This window comes from Lacerta agilis, chromosome 1 (assembly GCF_009819535.1).
Source record: "Lacerta agilis isolate rLacAgi1 chromosome 1, rLacAgi1.pri, whole genome shotgun sequence".
NCBI classification, from domain to species: Eukaryota; Metazoa; Chordata; class Lepidosauria; order Squamata; family Lacertidae; genus Lacerta; species Lacerta agilis.
In genome coordinates, this window is record NC_046312.1 from 94,740,354 (window position 1) to 94,760,075 (window position 19,722).

Below are 19,722 nucleotides of genomic sequence, written 5' to 3' on the forward strand. Positions count from 1 at the left end.
TAAAACCAACTGCAGGGCTAGGATAGAGCCTCATATGGCAAATGTATCATCTACTCATGGTCTCAATGTGTTTCTGTGTGAAGGTCTGTCCACATGGTGAGGGTGAAATCATCATATTCATACCAAGTCCAAAACATTTAAGCCTATAATTCAAGAATTGAACAACAGATCCCAAATCTGGTTTGGAGCCACAACTTTATAGAATCCTAGTTGAAGTAGCATTTAGGCCTATTTCTGTAGTGAAAAAGAAAAAGAAATCATTTTGTATATAAGGAATACTTTATTTTTCACATATTAAGATAGGAGTCAAGGGGACCTACAACGTAAGATTATGCTACAGAGATGCAGAAAAATATGTATGTAAAAAGCATAGAAGGAGCATGAGGATATGGATGCTTCGTTCTAAACAGCTGCCCTGTTAGGTAACATGGCCCTTTTTCTGGAAAGGAATGGAGCAGCTTTTACCTGAATAAAAGTTAATTAAAAAGAGAAGGTGGGTGAATTATGTGACAAAGCCTTTTTTGGGTAGCCAACTATGTACAACAGTGATAGACAGATAGATGGGATATAAAATTAGCCAGTGAGTGCTGGTCTCCAGTAGGGAATGGATACGTTGTGACTGTAGAATTGTTTCATAATCCCTAGTCTTCCAACAAGTAGTTAGGATTAACAACAAGGTAAGGGTCTTCTTCATCAATGCTCTGTCCTTCCACGGAATCTTTCAGCCCTGTCTGTGTGAGCTCAATTAAAATGTGGTCCTGAAATACAGAGAGCCTCAGTCAGGCCATGTTCTGAAGAGTCCTAGGTCACAGGTTGTAAGCCACCCCAGTCACAAGCATACTTACTTTGAAGGAAAATGTCATTGCTTTAAAGCAGGATTTACTTCCAAATGAGCAATTAATACCATGCCCTCTTCATCTCCATTTCTCACAAAACTATGCTAAGGATCCCTCTAGGGAGAATGCTTATGTGCGCCAGAATTAAAGGCTACCACCAACAGTTTATCAAGTGCATTCTTCTGCATATGTACTTGGAAGAATGTACTACTGATTCAATGAACTTGCACCCAAGTTATGTGCAGTATTGCAACCTTAGATTACAATCATATGCACTTACAGTGGTACCCCGCTAGACGAATGCTTCGCTAGACGAAAAACTCGCTAGACGAAAGCATTCGTCTAGCGGGAGGCTGCCCCGCTAGACGAAAAAGTCTATGGGGCTGCCTCGCAAGACGAAAAAATTTCGTCTTTTTTTTTTTCGTTTTGCGGAGCGCGGCTCCCATTGCCGCTCCGCAAGACGAAAACCCCGCTAGACGAAAATCTTCGCGGGACAAATTATTTTCGTCTAGCGGGGCACCACTGTACCTGGAACTAAGCTCCGCTAAACACAACAGGACATGAAATTCTATATATACTTACTCGGAAGCAAGAGCGATTTAACATAGTGTCTTCTGTCACAAGGTAAACATGTATATAGGATGGGGCATTAAGCTAATCAAAGACCACATTATTTTTATCATCACATCCTTCAAGGAATTTAGAGTAGGATTTTGACTTCAAAAAAACCTTACAATTTCAGGTATAAGTGAACGTACATAGTGTGTAAGACGATGGATCACTTTTTCTATTATCATCTTCTTATTTATCAATTCTTCTTCAGAATCTATTTCTGATTCAATTTCCTTTAAATACCAGTTGATAAGCTCACTCTTTTTTAAGGAGGCATCATCATCTTCTGCAGGAAGAAAAGAAAGCAGAAGATAAAGCACTCTGAAATCCCAGACGTACTGCCTCAAAAATGTTTCAAAAATGATTCAGGAAGTCAAGACACCATATAAGGAAAACGCATGCCGGTAGCATAGAAGGGGAGCTGGACTTTGTTTATTATTGACAGCTAAGACCTTCCAATCCAGGATTTTTATTTTGGGCGGGGTGGAAGGAAGAGCAGAGGGGAATTGAACTTGCTGATCCAAATTGCTGAATTGAGCCCCAAATCAATTTTAGCAGGCTCTGCATAACCCTACTTCCTCCCCCCACTCTTGCTACAGTAAGCATTAGGGAAAAATCTTCTTGTAATGGTAAGTTGGAGGGTGGGAGGAGAGGATTTCATGGGGACAGTAGCTGGGGACGTATGGTTTAAACCACATAACCCCGCACGCTGCAATTCTGAGACCTTCCCAGTGGCTTGCACTTGGATTTCAAAGAACATGCAATGTGATTACTAAGCATGTACTTAATTCCACATGCACCAAGACATTAAGTTCTTACCTTCTTCCGATTTTCTCAGATGCATTACAATGAGGTTTGAGATTCTGCGATATTCAGGGAAACTAAGCCTTAGGGAAGCCTTTGGCGCCAAATCTTTGCTCAGATCATCTGCATGTCCATTGATGCCGTTCACTAAGCCATTAATAACTGCAGTGTCTTCATCTCCTGAGCACATAAAGTTTTTGTACACATTATGCCAAGGTGGGGACAGAAGCCACAATAGAAGCACATCACAAATGACTTAATTGCCTGTTTCCCCCCTCCACCCAGAACAAACATTTTGAAAGTGTAGCAGTTGCATTTCTCTTATCATATCAAATGATGTTATCTATATTTTCTAGGTGGCTGAGATTTTATGGAGTCTTCCAAACAGATACCCTATCATTTTCAGTTCTGTAGCCATAAGGATTTCAGAGCATAGTTCTTATTTTCAAAACAATAAATATGAAAGATACGATGTCTGCTATCTTGATTAGACCAATGCACATTATTGACTGATTTACAGCTCCACAAGACACCTAAGATGCGAGTGGCGCTGTGGTCTAAACCACGGAGCCTAGGGCTTGCCGATCAGGTTGGCGGTTCAAATCCCCGCAACGGGGTGAGCTCCTGTTGCTCGGTTCCTGCTCCTGCCAACCTAGCAGTTCGAAAGCACATCGAAGTGCAAGTAGATAAATAGGTACCGCTCCGGCGGGAAGCTAAACGGCGTTTCCGTGCGCTGCTCTGATTCGCCAGAAGCGGCTTAGTCAAGCTGATCACATGACCCAGAAGCTGTACATCGGCTCCCTTGGCCAATAAAGTGAGATGAGCGCCGCAACCCCAGAGTCGTCTGCGATTGGACCTAACGGTCAGGGGTCCCTTTACCTTTAAGACACATATCTACTCAGAGGTAAGCCCTACTGACTTCAATGGGAGTTACTCCTTGGTAATAGATTACACAATTGTGGTTTAAAGCTTATATTGGGACCACAGAAAAGTTCTCTTAGTAGACCACAATGAAGTACCACATATTTAAAAAAAAATGAAGAACAAAATGCCTTCTATTGTGTTGTTTAAAAAAAAAACAGATTTCAAATAAAAATCCAATTCATTTAAAAGCTTTTTGGTCGACTAAATACTTGTTGAGAAGATGCCAAGCAGGGAATGCCAAGCAAGAGCCCCACTACTAAAAAGGATCCACTTGAGATCTTAGACCTACTGGTTTAAGGCAAATGCACAGTGTGGTAGCATATGCTGTTGAAAGATTTTCTGCTCCACTCTGCCTCCTGTTGCTGCTGCATTGCCAAAAAAAACAAGCCAGAGCCTGGCTTGTCATGAAGTCTGAACCTGGGTGTTTAGTTTTTCTCCTTCGAAACAAACCATGAGCAATAAAGCCAGGAAGAAACTTTGGTTTTCTACATGTTAAACTATAGCTTTTTTAAAACTATGCTTCAAGAGTACTGGAGGAAATATATTTATCTCCTTCAGATAGGCATAACCCTAGGCTGTGCAAGGCTTCAAAGGACAAAACTAGAACCTGAATTGGACCCAGAAACAAGCAAATTCCGAGAAGTATTTTATTATTAAGAGATTTATTTTGTGACCTTTATCATAACAGCTTTCAATGAGGGTATCAGGTAAAAAAAATTGTCAGGTGTTCCCCAACCTGGTGCCTTCTGAATGTTCTGGATCAGCCCCAGCTGGCACGACCAATGATCAGTGACAATAGGAGCTGTATTATAAAACATCCAGAGGGCACCACAGGTTGTGGAAATCTAATACAGTCCATAGTTCATCAGCAAATTACTCACTCTGAACTCCATCCTGGGCCTCAGGCTCATCAATGGCTTGTTCTTCATCTTGGTCTAAATTGATATCTGGAGTTTCAACTCTGATGATGGATTTGTTCAATAACCTGAAGGCTTCCTTCACATGTTTTGGATGGACCTTTACAAATGTTTAAGAAGAGTCAAAATGAATAAAGAAATACTTGTCCAAACACACATTATTTATTTATAATTTTTTAAAACATACCATGAACTCGTATAAAACAAAATCCAAGGCAGTGTACAACAAAATATACATGTGCAACAATTTACATACAATACAATTGATGGGCTCCAAAACATGTCTTGGCCACAAAAGCAGTAAGAGTACTTTCCAACTTGTCCCCCTTCCCTGTGCCAAGGAGGAAGGCTCCACTAACACCGGATTCACAGTCAAAAGCCAGACACCACCAACTTCTATAAATGAAGAAAGCTAAAGATACAGTTCATAAAGTTGTTGTCTTTTACTTAACTCTCTTTCTCTCTCTGAAAGTCTGAAGGCTTGTGGGCCACACAAAAACTTTCAGCTAAAAACTTCTCAGGGATAAGCATTTCCACCCCTATGTAGAAACATAAGCTGGCATCGGACTATTTACAAACGGAACATGTAACATTCATATAAAAGGTTTTCATTTCAAGCTATAGTAATCCCAAAATTTATGCTTAAAATGATGAGAATGAACCATGGGCATTTTTAGCTGTATGTTTAAACAGAATAAAAATGTTAAGAGCAGCTGCATCGGTCAAAGCTCTGTCCTGCTCTATGCTGCCCCATTAAGTTTAGCTACCTCGTCGCAGCAATGCATCCGTGCCATTGCTTCCGACAGCCGAATCATGCTTTCCAGCTGCCGCACTGTGATTCTCCATGAAGATTTTGTAATGCCGGAACCATCCCTCTGGCGAAGGCGCTTATATTGTTCAACTATAAAATCCTCCGACTCCTTAGAAATCTGTTGGGAGAACGAATAAAGGGGAAATGTGGTAAGCTATAGTGAAATTGTGCACCACTTCTCATTTATAAACTTCATATATTCATTGGGCCGGGAGAGTCAAACTTCCATTACAAACTAGATCAACAGCTTGATACGGATTCGACATTTATTTGCAATGAACAACAAGAAAGAACCAGTCTAAAAAATTTATTGTGTAATCAAAACTTGCCTGTCTACTGTCATTGACAAGAGCGGCATAAAAATACAGTACAAAATTATTTATGTATTGTATTTATATGCCATCTCTCCTCCAAGGAGCTCAAGGTGGCATGCACAATCTGTCCCCCACCCCCTTTTTATCTTCACAGCAACCCTGTGAATGACTGGCCCAAGGTGAGCTTCATGGCTGAGTGGGGATTCCTACTCTGGCCTCCCTAGCCCTGGAATGGCCAGACCTGGCCCTCCAGCTGTTTTGTGACTACAAATCCCATCATCCCTAGCTAACATGACCAGTGATGAGGGATATGGGAATTGTAGTCCCAAAACAGCTGGAGGGCCAAGTTTGGCCATGCCTGCCCTAGCCCAACACTCCAACCACTGTACAGCAATGGCTCACCTGAACACTTCTTGCTACATCAAACAACAGACACACTAAACTTTAAGCAAACCCAACTGGCTCTAAATCACTGCCACAGAAGTAGATACCAGTTACACTACATCCTAATTAACTAGGCATGGTCATACGTGAGCCTGAGCATTAGCAACAACTATGTCGAAGTCAAAGTAACCACTATATATTCTGGATCAGTTCAGGTTTTTCATGCCATGCTATGCTCAAACTCTCTGGAATCACAGAATCTCGTAGAGTTGGAAGGGATCACAAGGGTCATCTAGTCCAATCCCCATGACCCTGAGATTAAGAGTCTCACGCTCTATTGACTGAGCTATCCCAACCTAATGCTGAAGTCTATCTCATTACCTTGGGTTTAAACTGCCTGGCAAAGAGAAGATACCTTCGGATATCATCTAGCGAATACAGGCGATCAATCGATTCATCTATCCTAGAATGAAGATCCACAATGCGTCTTGCAATGGCATAATCTGTAACCTGAAGGGGGGAGGTTTTGGTCAGAATAGGTGAACTAAAGCTATAACCAATCATTAACAAAACAACAGAGTAACAATGATGCACCCAGCAACTGCCAAAAGGTTTGAGGGTATTTTGGTGGTTGTTTAGGTAATGCAAGCAGTTTAAATGAAACTGAGCTGTCCAATACATGAATAGATACCAATTTAGCCCAGTCAATGAGTTCATTTGGGTCTTTAGAGGTAAAAAGAGAACACCACAACAGGAATTTAAAAAAGAAACCTACCATCTTTTGTAGAAGCAAACTGTTTTACACATTTTTTTTAAAAAGGACTAAATATTCTATTATGCACAAGCTTCCAAATAATTCCATCAGCCTGGATCCTAAGAGAGTTCATAGAAGGAAAGTTTTCCCTCTCCTGCATTGCAGCCATGAGTGCCCCCACTACCTGCCAGCTACTCTGAGGCGTGTGTTTGTGTGAGAGGAGGGAATATATAAAAATACATTGGGAAGTTTCTCCATTCCTCCAGCAATCTCCTGCCCATCATCCTTCAATAATGCCCCCCAACGCTCTAAATAGGATTTTAAGTCAGGTGGACACAAGAGAGATGGGGAACTTTCCTGCCACAACTTCCTTGAGGTTGATGCAGGGGCGTAGGAAGGGGGGGTGCGGTGGGGGCGGTCTGCCCCGGGTGCCATCCTTGAGGGTGTGACAAAAAGGCATGCCGTCACGCACGGGGGATTGCCCCCTCCCCGTGCACGGCATGGGCGCCCATGCAGCTAACTCCGTCATTGGGTTAATGTCTTGGATCCCAAGATAAAATTGCATCTGCCACACTGTTGTAAGATGTTCAGGTTAGGCTACTCCCACCCCCTATGTGCCACTGTGTAAGCAATGGGCAAAGACAGAAATGTAGCAATGGTTGTGGGGGAAGCAAAGACACACACATGGGAATGTAAGGCATTAAAATGCACCAATGGGAAGAGTATGAATGGGCAAAAAAAGAGAATTCCTAGACAATTGTATTTACAAGCTTGCATGCTTCTGAATATAAAATGCATTATATACAGTATGTAGGTTATACGTTACCTCATTGCATTCATCCACAAGAATAAAGAAGAGATCAAATCGAGACATGATGGGGGCTGATAGGTTAATGTTCTGTTTCAGAGACTTCGCTCTATCATAACGTCCAGCAACTGGGTTAGCTGCGGCCAAAATAGAGGTCCTGGCATTCAAAGTAGCCTGTTAAAACAAGAACACGTTTGTTTGCTTTTCCTAACCAGTGCAGAGTTGTTAACAAATTACATAAAGAAAAAGTGTTGGGGAAGAAAACACAGCAGTTTCAACGGTGCCTGGGCGCCAGTTTGATCAATCTTGGGAAAAACATCCTCCGCCCAACCAAAATACATCAACAGGAAAATGATTTCCAGGAACACTGTGTAAGACTATAGTAAAGCATTCATTATACTTCCCCTGAAACATTTATAACATAGGCGAGAAGCAGCATATTTCATTGCAGCCTACTTTCTTCAATGTTTATGTGGACGGGCTTTTTAAAAGGAATACATTCTATTGCCGTTTAAGGCCATAAACGTGCCCCTAGTAATCAGATGATTAAGCCACTAACTTCATGAAATTATGGACACCTAACTTGATGTATATTGCAGCCCAATTGTTAACTTTCTTGCTTAGAAGAATGTCCTGCTCGGTTCAATGGAGCTTGCTCCCCCAAAAAAGCCTGCAAAGGATTACAGCCCAATTATCCAGTTTTTCAGTGGGACAGATTTCTGGAAGAAATGTTTAACAGGAGTGACCAGCATGGAAAGTTGGTGTTGTGCAGATGTCTTGCAACAGCGGTGCTCCTGCTGCTTTCCTGGATGGGGTGGGGCAGAAAAACCATGAGGTTGGGACGATTGCAGGACTCTCATAGCCCCCTGCCCCGGGGCCCTATACTGGTCCAGGTAAGCAGCAGTATTGCTACTGCTGCTGCTGCTGCTGCTGCTGCCAGGGACTGGTGGGCTTAATTTTGATGTAGGGTTGTGGAAAAGGAAGATTTCCTGTTCTGGATATGGACTACAGACTGCCACCCTCTTCTAGAAGCGTTCAGTTGTAGGAAAAGTTCCTTAGTTCTCCTAATGGAATGAAACTATTTGACAGGAAATGGGAACGATGGAAAGAAGATCTGGCCCAAAGGTCACTGGAGAAGCAAATAACTCTCTCTTCAATACCATCTGAACAAAGGATACACAAGTTCAAGCAACACACAACCACTTACCTTAACTCCTGCTTTTGTAATGGATATAGTCTGTTGCTCCATAGCTTCGTGAATGGCAACTTGATCCCTCATATCCATTTTGTCAAATTCATCAATGCAACAGACTCCCTAAAAGAGAGCGCAGATTTAACAACTGTACTTCCGCACTTGAAAACAAAAGGGGCCTCTCCTTTCAGAGCTACTAAATACTATGCATTTGATAACTTACATTATCTGCCAACATTAGAGCTCCAGCTTCAATGACAAATTCATAGGACTCTTCGTCTTTCACAACAGCAGCCGTTAAACCAGCAGCACTAGAGGCCTTTCCACTGGTGTATACAGCTCGGGGGCTGAATTCCTCCACGTGCCTGTTGGTTCAAATTGGCAGGCTACTCAACAATTCGCATTAGAAAGTGCAACACAAACACTATAGCGGCTTTAAACTTTTGCAGGCTGCAGGGCTCTAAATTACCTAGCCGATATTCATGAGCAAGGAGAAAAAGCAAACCTACTTAGTAATTACAAAGTTTATTATTTCTGAGAGTAGTTTTTGTTCCAACAAGTAGCAGCATCCTATCAACCTGCTCAATGTTTAAGATCTCCTGCAGAGGCCCTTATCCCTGTATTCCTTCCATCAGGAGAATGGAGGGCATCTACGTGGGGGACGGGACACAGGACTTTCTCAGCAGTGATAATGGAGGGCACTCTCCCCACAAGGAGGTTGCCTGGAACCAAAACTGCTATCATTTCAGTGCCGGGTTAAGAGCAGTCTTTTTCACCTAGGCGTTTTAATATATACTAGTCATGGTTTTCATTTTTTGTTTTAAAGTCTCTACGACCCAATTAACAACGTCTTTTTGGCGCATCACAAATTTAAAGGACAACAAAATACAACTACAATCCAAAGCCAAAACAATTGGTACAGAGACAGAAAAGACCAACACAGAAATGAGCATAAAGCCACTGTTTTACGGACAGAGGCAGCAATTCTATAACCTTTTACCAGAGACTAAGCCCTCCTGAACACAACATACACGAATGAGTACATGTAGCCAGCTACCTACAGAGACAATGCAGGTTAACCGTATGCTAGTTCGCAAGAAACTTACTTAAGAAATTGACTCTTGGCAGTACTCGGATCGCCAACAATACAAACATTGATGTCACCACGAAGTGAAGTGCCTTCTCCTGTTGTCTTAGGAACGCCACCAAACAGCATGAGTAAAACCCCTCGCTTAACTTCATCATTACCTGCATCAGAATAACTAACAGTGAAGGTTTTGGGGGTATGCTCACATTTAGAGTCAAGTCTAAGAACACAACTCAGGAGAAAAGCTTGGATTCTAGTTGTTGTTATGGGCTGGCTTCAGACAATAATTCAAAATTCAAACAAGCTTCTTCAGGGACTGGTTAAATCTCTGACAAGCTACTGTTCTGACTGAGCAGCACCAGCCTGGTGGATAGCCACAGGAAAGTCTCAAAATCATAGCTGCTTCATCACCTCTACCCGATATGGCAATAAAATGCAAATAAGGGACGTGATCGCTAAACATACTTAAAATATTACAGTTCAAATTTATTTGTATTGGACAGAGTGACTATCAAGATAACACAGCAGTCAACAGGAATGAGCTATCTTGAATGGTCTATGAATCAGAGTCCAGGTTTATAATCTTCTTTTAGAGTACAGAGGTTACTGAATAAGGAAAAGCCAGAGAAGACAATCTGTACAGATTAAAACCCACAATTAAAGGATCATGTTCTTGCAGCAAGGTTTCGAGTAAAAGGTAAAACAATACTAGGGGCTCTTCATCCCATGGTCCCATGAGAAAAGAATGCACAGAAAAGCAGTATTATGTATTTGCAAAAACAGCCAGAAAACAGTGTTACAAAGTTACTAAAGAAGATTCGAAATGAACGCACAAGGGAGGGCGAGAGGAGGTCCCAAGCAAGATGTGAAGGATTTTTAAGTAATTGTGTTGTTTTTGTGTGTTGGTGTATTGTGTTGTTTTGTATGGGATGTGGGTATTTGTAATTGGTTTAATTTGGAAAATCCAATAAAAATTTTTTAAAAAAACTCGCTAGACAAACGGCATTCGCTAGCGGAAGGCAGCCCCGCAAGACGAAAAAGTCAATGGGGCTGCCTCGGAAGACGAAAACCTCCACGGAAACCTCCACGCTCCATTGCCGCTTCGCTCGACGAAAAATTCGCTTTACGAAGACACTCGTAGAACGAATTAATTTCGTCTAGCGGGGCACCACTGTATGTAAAACATTGATGAAATTAGAGATTTGTTGTTTGTTAGTCTGTTTTTGTTTGCTTTTGTTTGTGATTGTTTTAAATGAAAACTTAATAAAAAATAATTGGGGGGGGAAGAGAAAATTCGTCAACAATAGCAATCATTTACTATGGCTCCACAATCAAATCTTACCATGTATGGTTGGAAAGAGGCTGGTACAAAGGTTGTGATAAAGATTTTTATCCTGGCTCATTTCAAATACTTTTTCCCACTCCTTTCCTGACATCTGGTTTTTAATGCTTTCTGCAGTCTGTTCTTCATCTCGCAGCTCTTTGCCACCAAACTAAAACAGAGGGTTGAGGGAGGGAAAACATAAAAAATGCAAAAATATTGCAGACTAGAAAATAACTTAAGTCTTAAGTCAGGGAAGGGGACGCTGGGGGGCTCCAGATGCTGTTGAACTCTTAACCCCCAACAGACCCAACCAGCATGGCCCAATGTTCAGGTGTGATGGGGAATGTAATTAAGCAACATCTGGATGGGCACAGGTTTCCTATCCCTGCCTTAAGGCAAAGGTGGGAAGTATGTCACAAGAGGACTTTAATTTAAATATCTCCAAAATGAGACCATTTAGGGCAGGATCTAAACATTCAACATGTGGCGGCAGAATGCAATAAAATATTTCAGGTTACAGGTGGGAGAATACTCCCCCAAGCGTATCAGGTTGGAAGGTTCTAGCCCAGAATTTGCTCCACTGTTCTAATTCTTGAATAAGAGTATCCAAAAAGGGTCCAATCTACCACTTTACTCTATTGCTTGGTGTAATGATACACTGAAAGGGCACAGTGGGAGCCCATCATTAATATCTTCAAGAATGATATTCTGGAAGCTCTTCCTGAGTAAGGCTTACCCTTGGGTTCGTTGGTGCAACGTAACATGCTAGAAAGACCAATTTATAGGATAACTCTCTGACTCCAAGTGCACGAAGTCCTCTGATACCTTCAGTTTCATAGCCTTCTTTCCCACTCACACGAGAGCCAGTTTCCGCTCGGACACCTGTAAGAGCAAGACCAGTTTTTAGTTCTGCTCCAGGAACATGTGGTCCTTTCCAGCCTACACATCTGAAAAAGGCAGAAGGGCACAGCTCTTCACTTTGGAATGTAGTTGGGAATAGCAATGCCTGCACCGAACAAGCTCCCACCACAGAGAAAATAATTCGAACCTAGCCTTTTGCTTGAAGTATACTAAAGCTGCAGAGTTTCAGGAAAGCTGTCCTACCCATGCCCTTTCTGAACAAGGAAAGAGTCCCTCACACTGCTCTGCTCTGAACAGGGTCAACCAACCTGGAGTAGACAGCTGGGACACATCAGGCACAACAATGAGGGAACCTGTGAAGTCACACTTGTCACCAGCCTGGGCCGATTCCACAGCTTCAGCCCGCAGTATCACCTCAACACTGCGAGGAATGCTTCCCCGGGGTAGCTCAGCTTGTGTCTCCTGAATACGGACCTGATGAGATAGGAAAAGCAAGCTTTCAGGAGGTAGGAAGTTATCTTATCATTACTAGTTTACCTGAAAATGTCACAAAACTGAACCCAAATGTTTCCAGCATGAAGACTCCTTGGGGGGGGGGGAGATAATGATGCTGTATTCCTAATGAGGTGCCTTACATTTTTTAAGAACCCAGAATTTTTGAAATTTCTAATTACCAACATCAAGTTTCTAGGAGCCCTGGTAACGGTTACAAATACCCAATTAATTTTCAGGCTCTATCTGATAGCTATCATGAAGCATCACCATAAAACAAAACTAACAGCACATCTATTAAGCAGGTTTCCTTAAATGTCTAGATCACCCTCAGTAGGCAAAGGGCAAATCTCACAGGGAACACTATCAGAAGTGTAAGCTTGTTTCTACCATGCTGATGGCTGTGGGGGGAAACTGAGATGGGGTAAGAAAAGAGTGAGGAACCAGTGGGCTTACAGATGATGTTGGACTCTGGCCCCCATTAGCCTCAGCCAGCATAGTAAATGCTCAGGGGTTATGGGACCTACAGTCCAACAACATGGAAGGCGGAGAAGACGAGACACAAATCCACAACCCCTAGGATAGAGACTGGACAAGTGCCAATCAAAGCAACAGAAGACAACCAATACACCAACAGCAAAAGATTCTGTCTAATATAACTCTTAATCTTCCATCAATGACAAATGTCTAAGCCCGCATTCAAAGCAGATTTTTGTTGATACACCTTTCTTCTTGTCAAGTGGAAAGCACTTTACAAATGTGACAGGTCTGTAACAGCAACAAAACACATGTGGTTCAAAATGGTAAAGTGAAGAATGTTTCTAATACTGTGAAAAAATATCTAGAGACTAAAGCACTAGGTGGTCCCTGTAGGCTGCACAATGAGATCACTTCTCAGCGCCATTGCTGATCTCTACAGCAGCTGAGACAAGATTCCTAAATTTACAAGGTGCATCTTGCTCTTTAGGTCCTGAAAAACATCTGATAATTAAATACATTTTTCACTAAAGAAAATGATTCTTAATAGGTTTAATATACGCACACTTTAGTTTGGATTGTGAGCTTTCCTCCCGTGATAGGAAGGCCAGGCCCGTTCCATTTGTGCAAGGTGTGCGTGTGTATGTGTGTGTATGTGCCTGACCTCTCGTGCTAATTGTGGAGGGTCCTGCACCCTGCTGAAGCAGCTTTCCTGGCTATGCAGGGAGTTGCAGGGAGAAGTTACTGGGGAAATCTGACTTCATCCCCCCCCCCCCCCAGTGGGAGCATGACATGAGCGAACTCCATTCACTTCAATTATGAAGACAAGAAAACTTTCAGGTCTGAATACAGCATTCTGGAAGATGAATGGCAGTAATTCACAAGAGCTGCCCATAAGATATTCCAGAGGGACTGCTGTGTTATCCTTCTGTAATGAAACCAATGCAGCCTTGTGGCACCTTAAAGACAAAACTAATTTAATATGGCATAAGCTAGAATGCATTTCGTAAGATGCATACACTGTATCCTCAGTTGGCGGATTTTCACTTACACACAGGAAAAACACAAAAATTGATACATTTTATTCAAGTACAGGTGGTGACCGTTTTCTGTACATCCAACTGACATGTGACTGCTGATGCACAAGTCGGACCCAGAAAAGGGCAAAACAGGAGTGGAACAGAGCACAGTGGGCTTATGCGTGCTCTGCTGATGTGTACAAGAGCCAGGAATGGATCTCCTGTGCAAAATGTTCGCCACCTGTAGTAAGAGCAAAACTTTACACTTAAAGAGACACAGGACATAATGCTAAATCATTGTTCAATGCTACATCAACAGGCCTTTACCGTCAGGCACCTGAGTTCCTTCTCCTTCCTGCATGTCAAGACTCCCATCCTTCCACTATAGTTTAGTTTACTATTTTATCCAAAACCAGCAAACTAAGATTTGTGACCTGCAAACCAAGACTTTAAACCATGTTTTGATTCTGGATTCCAAGCCAAGCATGAACTTTAGTTTGTCAATTTAGACTAAACGGCATACAATGGTTTGCCACAAACCTGTGAAAGCAGGGAGGAAATTACAGTTCATATGGTTCCAAACCGTGGTTTGACTTTACAGCTGAACCAGTCTAGTATAGGCCTAGAAGACTAACCTGACATCACATCATATTTTCAAACCCAGCGGAAATTCTGACAGTTGCTGAATTACCTTTTGAAAGTCAACAAATCTGGATTTGTTGGTGTCCAGATGGAACCGTTTCCTATTGGCACAAACTGGGTTTCTGCAGATGTTGGGTTGTGTGTACTTGAACTGCTGCTCAACATCTTTTATCACTGTCTGGCAATCCAGGCACAGGAATGTTCCGCTTACGAGCTCTGGGTGAACCGGGTGGGTGCGGACCACTTGCCCGCTAATACGCATTAGTGATCCAATTCGAGCTGACGTCATTTCACGAATTCTGTTTAAAGAACAAAGTCAAATCCAAAAGCTCATCAGTTTTTAAAAAATACATTCCGGAAAATCAGATAGCAAGTGCATGTCCTATTATGGTCCACTGTTGTCGAAAGAGAACCAGAACTGACAAGTACAAGCTGTTCTGTCGCTAAGAACAAAGAAGTACCTGTAATGCTCACAGCAGTTAGGTGCAAGCCAACTGAATAGGGTGGGATGATTTCCCTGACATTTAAACAGAGGACGTAATCAAACCTTTAGAAGTTTAGGAACCTGAGCTGCTGACTTTCAATCTTGTTCCCGTTAACTTTTGAAAATACCTTGTTGAAATATTGTAAACAGACAGACACCATGGTTGACAATGTCTAACACCACATAAAAGTCCAGCAGAATCAACAGGACACACTCCCCCATTTTATTTTTTGCATAGGTCACCACCTACAAAGGCTAGCAAGGTCATTTCATGATCAGGCTGGAAGCCAGGCTGAAACTGATTTTCTAGGCCCATTTCATCAAGGGAAACCTGGAGCTAAGATGCCACCTTGAGACCCAATGGGTTTCATACTTTAATGGAAAGAAGCATTTGCCACAACACTAACTCACATAGCTAGTTCTCATTGGGCAACTTTTCTTAGCCAGGATGGGCAAGGGTCTAAAGCACAGGTAGTAGGCCTCATATCTGCAAAATCGCTATCCATGTCTTCACGCAAAACGTCATCAAAGTCTGAGAAAAAACTTCTTCCCATATGTTTGAAGTATATCCATAGGGCAATCTCCTGCACTCTTTGTTTGAACTGTATAGAACACAAGGCATAAGTATTGCCTCCCCCCACTAAAAAAAGAAAAAAATGATGGGAGTATGGTTGTCTGCATCAGCATCACTCCTCTTGATAAACCATGTTGGCTATCAGTATATTCTGATAGCTGAAATGATGGTATAATCGGCCATCTGAATGCTCCTGAATTGTAAATAACATCCTACAAAGAAGTAGCTTATTTGGAGTTACCTTACTAAATTGTATGTTTACATCTTTACAGTATCAATGTATCTTACTTGTGTCTGGTAGGTAGGTCCTGGAAAGCAACATAGAAGTCCTTATTGGGTGGAACATTTCCACGGTCTCTAGCAAAGGTTTTTACAGCTCGACACAAGAAAGGATAGACTCTAAAATAGAAAAACAAGTTTTAGTGATTTTAGTGATGCAAATCTTTATTTTATACCCTTAGGATCAAAGTAGCAGCATACATACAAAGTAGCAGCATACATCCTTTAAAGTATCTTGAAAAGTACATTGGTAAAAATACAGTAATATTAATACAAGTGAAAAATATAAAACTGGTCTGACAAATCTGTTTGGCTTTTTGTTCAAGTAACAACTTTGCAAACGTTATTTAGTATGCCTGACTATACTTTTAAAAACCACCACCAGAGGGCTGTGAATGACAAACACCTTTAACTGCGAAAACATATTCCCTTCTTTCTTAATGTTACTTAGAACAGAAATGGGGCACCTGTGAGCATCCATATGTTTTTGAACTACATCCTCCATCATCCCTAACCAAAGTCCATGCTGGCTCTGGGGCATGAGCTTGAGCCCAACATCATCTAGAGGTCCACAGGTTCCCCAGCCTTGACTTTGAACTCCTCTAATAAAGCCCAGGATGGGTAAAATAGTTATGATGGAGCCAACTATTCAATAAAGCATGTTTACTGGAGCCTTCTTACCTATAGAACTCTTCTTGGATTGTGGTAGCAAGCTGCTGATTAAACTGCTCCAGATCCTCAAAGCTCACAATTAATGTGTTTCTCTCTGGACGAATCAATTCCTCTGCATCTCGCAAGTATTTAACTTCTCCATCACTGTTCTGAAATCTGAAAATAGCAATATTTTAAGGGACGCGGGTGGGAGCGGGTGGCGCTGTGGGTTAAACCACAGAGACTAGGGCTTGCTGATCAGAAGGTTGGCGGTTCGAATCCCCCCGACGGGGTGAGCTCCCGTTGCACGGTCCCAGCTCCTGCCCACCTAGCAGTTTGAAAGCACGTCAAAGTGCAAGTAGATAAATAGGGACCGCTCCAGCGGGAAGGTAAATGGCGTTTCCGTGCTCTGCTCTGGTTCACCAGAAGCGGCTTCATCATGCTGGCCACATGACCCGGAAGCTGGACAGCTGGACAGCTCCCTCGGACAGTAACGCGAGATGGAGTCGGACACTACTGGACCTAATGCTCAGGGGTCCCTTTACCTTTAAGGGACAGTTTGCAGGAATCGTTTCCTAAATAATGAATCCGCACACATGCTACACTATGTGCTAAGACTATAAAGAGAAAGGCTTAAAAGCTTATAATGAGACACCATCACTTGAGGGGAGGGAACCCCTGCTGTTACTGAACACCTAATGAAAAGCTGAGTTATCGCTGCGAGTAAAAATGTTCATTTTGTATAAGCTGCACACAGAATACTGAAGAGCCCTGACATTTCACTAATTATGCCACATGAAAAGGAAGGAAGCATCTAAATATGAGAAAAAATACATAGACCTCAGTGGTGTGGTCATCAGATTACAACAAATAATGATTACAGTTAGGAGGGTTGATGTAATCAGTGAAAAAATGAGGAAAAAATAGCTGCCTTTTATCAAGAAGCCCTACAGTAACGCCCATTATAAGCTTTGTAGTCCTGTGCAAATTTACTCCGATGTAAGAATCATTGAGCTCAGTAGGATTTTACTGATTTGTAATACAATAGTGTAGTGGTGTGCCTAGTGTTAGACTATGACCTGAGAAACTAGGGTTCAAATCTCCACTTAACCATGACATTTAGGTGACCTTGGGCTAGTCATTGACTCTCAGCACACCCTACCCACTGTGTTGTTGTGAGGATATGGGGCAGGAAAAGAACCATGTGCAACACCTTGAGATCCTCGAATAGAAATGTAGTAGTAAATAATTAAAAGTGTGCATAGGATTGCAGCTATGCAGACTGTGCCTATGTATGCTTCCTCAGAAACAAGCCTCAAAAGCTGGGGCTGTTAAAAATCTGTTTCACAGCACTTCAAAAGGTTAAGGTTATTCAGGAGGAGGCAACAGGGGACGCTGAATACTGTAAAGTAAAAACCCTACTACTATTCTTGTTTATTAAACTTATTAGTCACTCCCCCCTCCTCCCCCCCAAAAAAAACCTAACTCAAAGCAACTTACAGCAGTAAGTAAATAACACGTGTAATTAAAACCGGCAAAAAACTAAAGCAGAGTAAAGTATTTATCCCTCTCTCCAAGGGCGTGGCCAGGATTTATGTGGGGTAGGAGGCAGGATTTATGTTGGAGGGGGGCAGAACCAACGTGACTGGTCAGTTAGTTAAGTTTTATTTAATTGTTTGTTTGTTTGATTGATTTAGGTCGGGCAACTGCGCCCCGGCTACGCCCCTCCCCCCCAATTAATAGGGCACATCTGTTGACATTTGGGAATGAGGCTCAATCCTAGCAATCAAACACACCTGTCCAAGGAAGACAAACAAAACGAAACGAAACGAAACAAACAAAACAAAAACAACAGCGTCCCAGGGCCAGAAGAAGCACGATGTCAGGGGATAAATACTATAGTTACGCTCCCGCCCCCCCCCAACGGAAAGCACAAACCCAAAAGCTACGGGTAAACGGATGAGCACCGGGACTTGCTCCCAGGTGGAGGGTGGCTACCTAGGCCTCCCAGCCCAGCAAAGCGCAGCGCCCGACCCCCGCCAAGCGCCCAGCTCCGCCCCACCCCCCTTTCGCCCTGCAGTTCCTACGACTCACGCTTCGAGGAAGTCCTGGAACAGCTTCTGGCACTTCTCGGCCACCTCGTCGCGGATTTGCTTCAGCGGCGCCGCCGCCGCCGCCAGCCCGGCATCCCCCGCAGCGGCTAAATCCATGGCGGACAAGTTCTCTTTCTTTCTCTCCGGCTCAGACAGAGGGGAGAATTCGCGCCACTAGCGGCGCCCTCGTGACAGCGCCCGCCAACCAGAAGCGCCCGGAGGCCGAGGCCACGCCCCACCAGAACGTTCGCCAGGGAAAACTTTTCGCGCCAAACGTGACGGCGCGGGAAACGGGGAGCGCGAGCGGCGGGGGCGTTCTGAATACGTAATAAGTGGGCGCAAAGTTGTGCGCGCGTGCGAATGGTTTTTTATTTATATGTTTCCTTGCACCGAGAAGTGGCAGAGATTGTTCCCGCAGGAAATTTCGGCCGGTATTGGCAGAAGGGGAATCTCCTGGCCGCCTGCCATAGAGGCTTTAGCGGAGATTCCTGCATTGCATGGGGTTGGACTAGATGACCCATGCAAGGACTCGAATCCTTAAATGTGCCTAATCAGAAGTGCTGCTCGTTTCCAAGGGCGCTTACTCCCAGGCAGTTGTGCGTAGGATTGTTGACAAAAGTGCCCGCTAGATCGGACCAGTGGCGCATCTGACCCGACTTACTCTTCTTGCAGAGGCTCAATCCCTGTGGGAAGCACGAAAGCAGGACGTAAAGCGCACAGCCGCGCTCTTCAAATCTGCGAGCCAGTTGTTTTCAGCCACTTGCTGGCTTCCTTTCGTTTTTGTGTCTCGCGTCAGCCTGGAGGTATCTAGCCAACATGAGGCTAAGGGAGGCTTTCCTATGGACTACTTGTTGCCAAACTTTAAAAGTACGAGGACCTTTGCCCCAGGCTACCCTCAGTCAAAGAAAGCAGCAAAATTCATTTATTTATATATATTCCCAATATACCCAGCACCCAACAACCCAGTTGCAAAGCATATTAAATATAATTTTATTCATTCATGAATCTAAATTTATTTCCACGACAAACACATTGATCAACCCAATTAGCCAATTCAAAGAGGTATGAAAGATAAAAGATTTGTAAATCCATTGTTATTTCCTGAGAATACCCAACAGTCAACAACCCTACTAATCAAACTGAAGTAAATACAAATTTATTTTCAAGTGGGAACATTTGAAGTAATCCCCAAATGAATTTAAGTGGGAACTAATGTATTATTGGGGTGAGCTCTCGTTGTTTGGTCCCAGCTCCTGCCCACCTAGTAGTTCGAAAGCACGTGAAAGTGCAAGTAAATAGGTACCGCTCTGGCGGGAAGGTAAACGCCGTTTTCGTGAGCCGATCTGGTTCGCCAGAAGTGGCTTAGTCATGCTGGCCACATGA

The 19,722-nt window shown here is 43.0% G+C and overlaps 1 protein-coding gene across 1 annotated transcript; it reads right to left on the reverse strand.

Moving 5' to 3' along the window:
- Positions 1 to 260: 260 nt before the first annotated feature.
- On the reverse strand, positions 261 to 18,510 carry MCM6 (minichromosome maintenance complex component 6). Its single transcript, XM_033164039.1, has 17 exons — positions 18,341 to 18,510; positions 16,277 to 16,423; positions 15,605 to 15,715; positions 14,308 to 14,557; positions 11,937 to 12,102; positions 11,504 to 11,649; positions 10,786 to 10,936; positions 9,463 to 9,604; positions 8,580 to 8,721; positions 8,372 to 8,479; positions 7,183 to 7,338; positions 5,984 to 6,112; positions 4,861 to 5,022; positions 4,058 to 4,193; positions 2,268 to 2,432; positions 1,595 to 1,734; positions 261 to 758 (listed from the first exon to the last, which is right to left on the reverse strand). The coding sequence occupies exons 1-17, from the start codon at positions 18,454 to 18,456 to the stop codon at positions 642 to 644; spliced, it is 2,484 nt and encodes an 827-aa protein (XP_033019930.1). The 5' UTR covers positions 18,457 to 18,510; the 3' UTR covers positions 261 to 641.
- Between the last annotated feature and the right edge of the window lie 1,212 nt (positions 18,511 to 19,722).